Below are 9,038 nucleotides of genomic sequence, written 5' to 3'. Positions count from 1 at the left end.
GGTTTTAACAAACCTTCGCAGATATCAATCTGAACATGATTCAGTACTCTGTGCAAAATGTTGTCCCAATTGGCCAAATATTGGGAGTTTGGTGCATCATTCACAAAAAATCGGACGAAACTATATATGGGAGCTATATCTAAATCTGAACCGATTTTAACAAAGCAGACATCAGTCTGGGCCTAAATCAGTATTCTATGCAAAATTTGGTGCCAATCGGACAAATATTGGGAGTTTGGTGCATCATTCCCTTAAAATCGGATGACTCTATATATGGGAGCTATATCTAAATCTGGACCGATTCTAACAAAACTCCGCACATATAAGCATGGACCTGATTCAATGCGCTGTGCAAAATTGTGTCCCAATCGGACAAATATTGGGAGTTTGGTGGGTTATTTACATAAAATCGGACGAAACTATATATATATATGAGTTATATCTAAATCTGAACCGATTTTCTCCAATTTCAATAGGGTTCGTCCTTGGGCCAAATAAGTTAACTGTTCCAAATTTCATCCAAATCGGATGATAAATGCGACCTGTACTTTGTTAACATATTCTCATATATTCTCAAAAGGAACCATGGGTCTATCTCGAGTCCTTTTGCCTGTTACAAACATATACAAAAAGACATAATACCGTGTACCACAGTGTGGTGAAGGGTATAAAAATGACGATTATATCCCTATTTCTATTATTCCGAAATGCATTTCTAAATGATGTGACTTTTGTTAGTTGCGTAGTATATTTTTCAAGTGGGCAAATCAAAGCATACTTTTTGGCGAACACAGGGAACAATCATAAAGTGGTGATATTAGTACATCTTATGGCCTCAACCGTATGGCAAAGGAAATTATATATGAATTGACTGAAAAGATATATATATATATAGGACCACTTTTTGGAACAGAACCCATATGACGATATCCACCGAAGTGGGCTTAATTTTGCCTTTTGAAACTCTTTGTTACCCCAATTTTTTTTTTTTAATTCACAGTCCCCAATCATTATTGTCCGTACGATCTTTGGCAATAAATCTTTAATTTTCATAACAAATATATATATATATATATATATATATATATATAATCTACCACTCTCCCATCAACTTGTATGTCTACTTTATATTCAATAAAGGGAGTAGAATAGAATAGACTCGGGATATAAAATCTACATACAGAAAAAGTATCAGATTAATTCAATTTCTTCTTTTTGAGATAGTTACCATATTTGTCATGTTTAAATTAAAGTTACATTTATTACATAAAATAATAAAAATGTCCATAAATGTCCTTTTTTTCAGAGGCATTTTCCATACTCAAACACGAAGTGGCTAAATTCCAACCACCCATAAATCTACATGATGATAATATCGAATATATGGAGACCACTGAGACCGCGTCCACACATGATGCAGCTTGGTCCGAAAATACCGGCATACCGGAAGAACAGTCATATTTTCAAGATCATAATCACAATCAATATGAATATTTTTCCGAGGAGGATAACGCCCGTAGACGGGTTGCCCGTTTAATGAGTGGCATTTCACGTGTTGACGATCTAACAAATGGTATTTATCATCCGACCCTGGTGCCGTTTGAAGATAAACGAATAGCTGGGGTGAGTATATGATAGAATTTTTTCTCTAATCCGAAATATAAATAGAAAATAATACTAAATAATATCGGGTACAAAAAAAAGCAAGAAGTAGAGAGAATACATTCGTAAGGTAATAATAGCTCTATAGCTCTCTAAAACTAATATTTTGTAAATAAATAAACATGTATAACTCTGAAAAACAATATTAGAATTCCGTTCACAGTTTAACATAATCTATATATATATATATAAAATAGACAACAATTTGTTTGTTTGTTATCGATAGACGCCAAAACCGCTGAACAGATCTTATTATGATTTAAACTGTATGTCGGGGCATGCCCTGAAAGTAAGGCTATATAAACTTTAAAAATTCCGCATGGATGCGGAGTTATAGCATCAATAGTAAACATACCTCAAATTTTCTGGACATGTAATATGCGTTTATGTTAAGAATGGTTACAGATAACGCCTTCAAAATTTATCTGTATATCGTAGGTGTGAATACACCTTATTCATAAAAACATGAGCGAGATAAGATCGGTGGAAATGCACTCTCCGTTACATTTAAATAATCTACATGTAGGAAATAAAGAATGTTTTGTTTCTAGACACATCCATGTCATCCGAGGGAAATAATATAGGCTATATAAACTTCTAAAATTTTGCGTGATGCTATAACTTCCGCGATGGCGAGGAGTTATAGCATCAACAGTAATCATACCTCTGAACTAATATTCATTTTCTATGCATATATTTGAATATATTAAATATGCTGATTGTGGAGAGAAATGCTGATTGTGGAATAAAAGTTATAAAAGTCCGAAATCTGTGGTGGCTTATCATTATAGGTAATATATTTCGAGGATTTATAGAGGAAATGACTTACCCAAACGCCACAAACCCTATCTTCGGACTTAATAACAATACTATATCTAGGTTCAGTAAAAAATTATGATGTGATAATGCATTATTGTGAATTTTGTTTGCCAGTGAAACAATTAAAAATACTTAACAAGGATCATACGTCAGGTACAGGGTTGCCCATATTCGATGGACCCATCTGGCAATGCCATAACTTTTGACAGAGATGTCACATCGCTTAATGACATGCCGCATTTGAAGCGTCAGTCCAAGCAGATTTTTACCATGAACCAATACACGCCACGCGAGCGCTCTGAAATAGTTGAAATTTACTCAAAACTCAACGTGCTTATAAAACATTAAAAAATGCGAGAAGTTGGCCTTCTAAGAACACCATTAAGCGTTTATACGAAAAATTTTCGACTGGTAAGGCTCTTTCTAATCCGAAGAGGCCATATAAAAGTCGACCAAGGCGATCGGCCGAGAATATCGCTGCCGTACGAGCCAGTGTTGAGAGGTCCCCAAGAACATCCCAAAAACGCCGTTCTCAGCAGTTGGGCATGGCTCGGTCCACTTTACAACGGATTATTCGCATTGATTTGCATTTGTTCCGGTACAAAATTCAATTGACACAAAGAATGTTGCCTGCGGACAAGCCTCGTCGATTGGAATGGGCCCAAAGAGTCATCGAAATGGCCGAAGATGACGAGCAATTTTGGAACAAAATTATCATGTCCGATGAAGCCCAAAATTGTCGTTTTTACGCCACTGAAAATCCTCAGCAGATTCAAGAAGTTGCCTCTTCATGACGAAAAAGTCACAGTTTGGTGCGGCGTTATTCAAAGATTTTGTAATCTATAGAATAGAATCAAATATACTAATACATAGACCGGCTGCTACGATATTATTACTGATATTACACAACGAAATACCTACAAATAGTTTTCGACGTTAACTATCCAATGTTAATAACTTCAGTATGGGCAGCGAAGCGCCACGGGTTCAGCTATTATGATATACAATATACAGGCTCGAGACCGAAGAATAAACATTCACAAATCTGAATCACAGTATTAGAATTTTGTTTAAAATCTAACAAAAAATAATCTATGTCTGCCCCAGTCACCTCACAATTTCGAACTGTAACATTTGTATCATGGTCGACTAATTTTGTATCGTTATTCACCAAATCAAATAAATGCAAATTGCCACTTTTATAGTTATTGAGATATATCAACATTTATTGAATTATTTCCTCTTTGAATTTAGATTTTATTCGGCATAAAATGGTTTATGCAAATTTTACTAATGCGTCATTAAGAGTGTTAAATACGAAACGTGAATAAAAAATGATAAAAAAACATCCACGATTGTTTGTTGTTTATTTTCAATGATATGTTGATATTCCTATTTGAGGCATTTATTGGATTTTAATAAGAATAGTTTTGAATAGAATTATATCACATTAACAAAAAATAGTAATAACATGACCCACATAAAAATAAGAACGACGTTGGTAAGGATCGGGAAGGATACACAACTTATTCGACTCTGATTTGAGTTTTCGTCATAATTGCCTTTAATGTATAAATGTGTTGGTCTTCCCATCACATATCACTCATTTGCTGCAAGAAGTTTGGAAGAAATCTTAAGATGTGCAAAGACAGACAGACAGACAGACAGACGGAAACCAATATTTCGATAAGGCACATTTTCACCCTATCAAAGTGTATATACCTCCATTAGCCATAAGGCTGATGGTATCTTGAGAGATTTAATGTGAGTACTGGCCTATTGGCCTACCTCATCATGGCTGAGCCACAGGCGGTAATGCGCCCACCAGCGCACTAGCACCGAAGTGCTGTACCAATCGGAGAGCATGCGGAAGCACACTCTCTCCCCCTTGGTGAGGGGCGAAACCACAAACCCCGCGAAGCTTCCCAGGGGCACCTGTCACCCGCAATACGGAAAACCTCCTATCAGGCTCGAGACCGAAGTCTTTCCCAGTTCGACGCAAGTCCGGGCTGGTATCCCAAAACAAAAATAAACGACACACAGCAGCAAAAACCGCAAGTGGCAAGCATAAAATCACAATTTGTTATTTTGATTATTGTTGACTTAAGTCGGCCACGATTTCACGGAACACATTCGAACATATTTACCGCCCGCTAAGTATTGCCCATTCTTCGTGTAAAATTTCCTGGTCATCATATGTGTGTGGCTTGTATAGCCGCTGCATCCTCTAACATAGGCCGCATCTGGTTCCCATTTTCGGACATGATCTAAGGACGATAAAAATATTACGTTGTACAAAGTTTCGATGAAATTGGATATTGGGTTCGTTTCATAAAAGCATTACAAGTTTTCAAGACATTGACCCATTGTGGGGCAGGTATTAGATGGAGTAGGTCAATAAGTCCGATTTTTCAACATTATACAGTCTTAGTTAAAATATTAGGTTGTGCAAAGTTATGTTCAAATCGGATAGTTCGTTCACGTGATATTATAAAATAAAGTTTCAGCACATTTTGAAAAACTAGGTTACGTTTTAACGTACCGGGTTTCAACGTTCCGAAAATTAAGCAGGGCCTTTCATTGAGAATTATTTTTTTATTTACTCGGAATCCGGAATTTCCAATTACATACACTTCGTGACTTAAATCTTTAAAATACCGAAAACGAATCGGGTCCTTCTTTAAAAGACTCTCAATTTATTGAAGTGCTCCGTGGCTATCTTTAGTGGCCGTTTAACTATAGAAGTGGTCAGTGATCTTATTTTCATATAATACCTGATTGATCTTCTAGTGGTGCTCAGTGGTCTTCTGTCTGTAGGATACCATAGTAGCAATCTAACTGTGGAAGACCCTAGCGGCCTTGACTTTACATCAACTTCAACTAAAAAACTTCAGTGTTCCCCAATCTTTAGTGTTCTTAGAAGACAATACCTCAACGATTTTCTTTCTTATATGTGTAGAAGATTTTAGTGACCTTCTATACAAATGTATAGAATATCTCTGCGCTCTACTGTCTATAGAAGTTGTTTTCTAACCATGAAATATTTTAGTGGTATTCTAAAAGAAGATCTTCTAAAATAGAAGATCTCAGTGGTTTCCCTCCTCATAGAACTCAGTTCTCTACTTTCTCTAGAATATCTCAGTTATATTCTAAATCTAGAAGACTTCAGTGATGTTTTATCTTCAGAAGACTTCTATGGCCGGTCTCCTCCTCTCCTCTCTCCAAACGACATCTGTGATTTTCTATCTCTAGAAGGCCTTAGTGGTCTTCTATCTCTAGAATCCTCATTGGTGTCATTCTTTAGAAGACCTCAGTGGTCCCCAGAAGACCTCTGTGGTCTGTTTTCTCTAGAAGACCCTAATGGTCGTATATCTTTAGAAGGCCTGATTAGTCTCCTTTCTTTAGAAGACCTCAGTGGTATTCTATCTCTAGAATACTTATCTTGTATTACATTTTTTTATCTCTGTGATCTTCAGAAGTCATCAGTGCTAGCAAAAAACATTTCCGAATAATTAGAAAGTCAAAAAATTATAATTTCTAAAATTGTTCTATTATTACTAAATTATACTAACAAATCTTTGGATATACCTATGAAAAATAAATGCATGTCTACAAACGTTTACGATAAATACGACGACGGACAGTCTTATAACGATAACCATCATCACCGAATTCTGTGCCAGCAGCAGCAGAGTCATCAACTGCAGAAGATGGTTCGTTTACAGCTTCACTGTAAGTATCATCAACGGGAGCACTCTCAGCTATGGGAGTAGCATATGAAATTTCAGTATTGGAAGAAACTGGTGGAAGATAACCATTGTAGTTAACTTCTGGAAGAGTGTATGTTTCCATGGGTACTGGTACTGAGGGAACAGGAGGAAGATATTCATTGTTTACAGCAGGAGCAGTATATGTTTCCATGGGAATTGATGCTGAAGCCTTGGGAGGTAGATAACCGTTTGTATTGGTAGCTGGAGGAGCATAATATTCTGGTGCTGGAACAGATGCACCAACTGGTGGAAGATAGCTATTAAGATTATTTTCTTCTGGAGCATATGTTTCGACGGGTGCCGATGCGGCTGGTGGTGGTGGTAGATAGCTATTAGCTGAAATTACGGGTTCGAAATAAGTTTCCATGGGGACCGAAGCATGATAATCATAAGCCAATTCGGAAACATCAGCCATCACAACGGTGGCTACCAAAGCCATTGTTACAATAAGGAATTTCTATAAATACAAGAGAATATTATATTTTATTAAAGGGTACTTGATGATGTTGAAATAATCAGCTTACCATTTTTGATTGCTGTTTGATTTTCTGCTTGTCAAACCTGACGCAATGATGATGAAGTTGTGATATCTTACGTCCATACTATTAGATATTTATATCGATATAACTTCTTAGAAATATTTTCAGCATTGATAAATCGAATCGAGTTCAAAATAAATGTCCAATTCATATCAATAACAATGGAAATTGGTTTTGTTAATATTCAATATAAATTACCGCATGAAATGGTTTATCTTCTGAATTTGCATAGTCGAGCTAACTTATGAGCCCAACTGTTTAACAAAAGAACAAAGACCATGATCTTGATCTTGATCTGGACAATTGTAAGTTATTGTATTGGAATGTCATGGACAAATGATGCTGCCGATTTACAATGAGGACGGCTTTTACGTATAGAATATTTCATATCTCTATTTATAGAAGGTCTTCTAGGTCATATATTTTTAGAATTCCTCCTTGGTGTGTTATCTTTAGAATAACAAACAATTTAAACAAGTAGAAACGTGGTTAAGTTTGGATGGGTCAAACTTGTTATGCCCTTCACAATATGTCAATCAAATAGGTCCGGATCTTTATATAAAGACTGTGTCACTGTAAATTGCCTTCTAATAGGTTGTTTATTAGGGAAAATGAAAACCCAAATTACATACACAGGTTAAAACTGAGGTAGGAACTTCGATGTACCGAAAATAAAGCGAGCTTAAATCGTAAAAATACCAAAAATCACACAACTCCTCATATGGGCGAATTATCAAATGAGGCACCTACATCACGAATCTTGACGGAATATTATTTAAAAAATATTGAAGAAAATTATTTAAAAATGAAATAATATAGGACAAATACTTACCTTTGGAAAAATATTCTTTAAAAAATTCACGCCTTGAAAAGCCTTTGAAAAAAATATTCTTTAAAAAATCCACGCCTTGAAAAGCCTTTGAAAAAAATATTCTTTAAAAAATCCACGCCTTGAAAAGCCTTTGAAAAAAATATTCTTTAAAAAATCCACGCCTTGAAAAGCCTTTGAAAAAAATATTCTTTAAAAAATCCACGCCTTGAAAAGCCTTTGAAAAAAATATTCTTTAAAAAATCCACGCCTTGAAAAGCCTTTGAAAAAAATATTCTTTAAAAAATCCACGCCTTGAAAAGCCTTTGAAAAAAATATTCTTTAAAAAATCCACGCCTTGAAAAGCCTTTGAAAAAAATATTCTTTAAAAAATCCACGCCTTGATAAGCCTTTGAAAAAAATATTCTTTAAAAAATCCACGCCTTGAAAAGCCTTTGAAAAAAATATTCTTTAAAAAATCCACGCCTTGAAAAGCCTTTGAAAAAAATATTCTTTAAAAAATCCACGCCTTGAAAAGCCTTTGAAAAAAATATTCTTTAAAAAATCCACGCCTTGAAAAGCCTTTGAAAAAAATATTCTTTAAAAAATCCACGCCTTGAAAAGCCTTTGAAAAAAATATTCTTTAAAAAATCCACGCCTTGAAAAGCCTTTGAAAAAAATATTCTTTAAAAAATCCACGCCTTGAAAAGCCTTTGAAAAAAATATTCTTTAAAAAATCCACGCCTTGAAAAGCCTTTGAAAAAAATATTCTTTAAAAAATCCACGCCTTGATAAGCCTTTGAAAAAAATATTCTTTAAAAAATCCACGCCTTGAAAAGCCTTTGAAAAAAATATTCTTTAAAAAATCCACGCCTTCATAAGCCTTTGAAAAAAATATTCTTTAAAAAATCCACGCCTTGATAAGCCTTTGAAATTCTTTAAAAAATCCACGCCTTGATAAGCCTTTGAAAAAAATATTCTTTAAAAAATCCACGCCTTGATAAGCCTTTGAAAAAAATATTCTTTAAAAAATCCACGCCTTGAAAAGCCTTTGAAAAAAATATTCTTTTATCCACGCCTTGAAAAGCCTTTGAAAAAAATATTCTTTAAAAAATCCACGCCTTGATAAGCCTTTGAAAAAAATATTCTTTAAAAAATCCACGCCTTGATAAGCCTTTGAAAAAAATATTCTTTAAAAAATCCACGCCTTGAAAAGCCTTTGAAAAAAATATTCTTTAAAAAATCCACGCCTTGATAAGCCTTTGAAAAAAATATTCTTTAAAAAATCCACGCCTTGATAAGCCTTTGAAAAAAATATTCTTTAAAAAATCCACGCCTTGATAAGCCTTTGAAAAAAATATTCTTTAAAAAATCCACGCCTTGATAAGCCTTTGAAAAAAATATTCTTTAAAAAATCCACGCCTTGATAAGCCTTTGAAA

The 9,038-nt window shown here is 34.7% G+C and overlaps 1 protein-coding gene across 1 annotated transcript; it reads right to left on the bottom strand.

The window, feature by feature from the left end:
• Nucleotides 1–6,090: 6,090 nt before the first annotated feature.
• Nucleotides 6,091–6,690, bottom strand: LOC133331829 (uncharacterized). The gene has a single exon (XM_061540207.1). The coding sequence runs from the start codon at nucleotides 6,688–6,690 to the stop codon at nucleotides 6,091–6,093; it is 600 nt and encodes a 199-aa protein (XP_061396191.1).
• Nucleotides 6,691–9,038: the final 2,348 nt, after the last annotated feature.

This window comes from Musca vetustissima, unplaced genomic scaffold (genome assembly GCF_032173495.1).
Source record: "Musca vetustissima isolate MV318-11 ecotype Yass unplaced genomic scaffold, APGP_CSIRO_Mvet_v1 utg4060, whole genome shotgun sequence".
Classification (NCBI taxonomy): Eukaryota; Metazoa; Arthropoda; class Insecta; order Diptera; family Muscidae; genus Musca; species Musca vetustissima.
The sequence above is the reverse complement of the archived record's forward strand: the minus strand, read 5'-3'. Positions and strand labels throughout refer to the sequence as shown.

Coding starts and splice junctions, on each gene's coding strand:
- LOC133331829 (XM_061540207.1), bottom strand. CDS start 6,690: ATGGCTTTGGTAGCCACCGTTGTGATGGCTGATGTTTCCGAATTGGCT.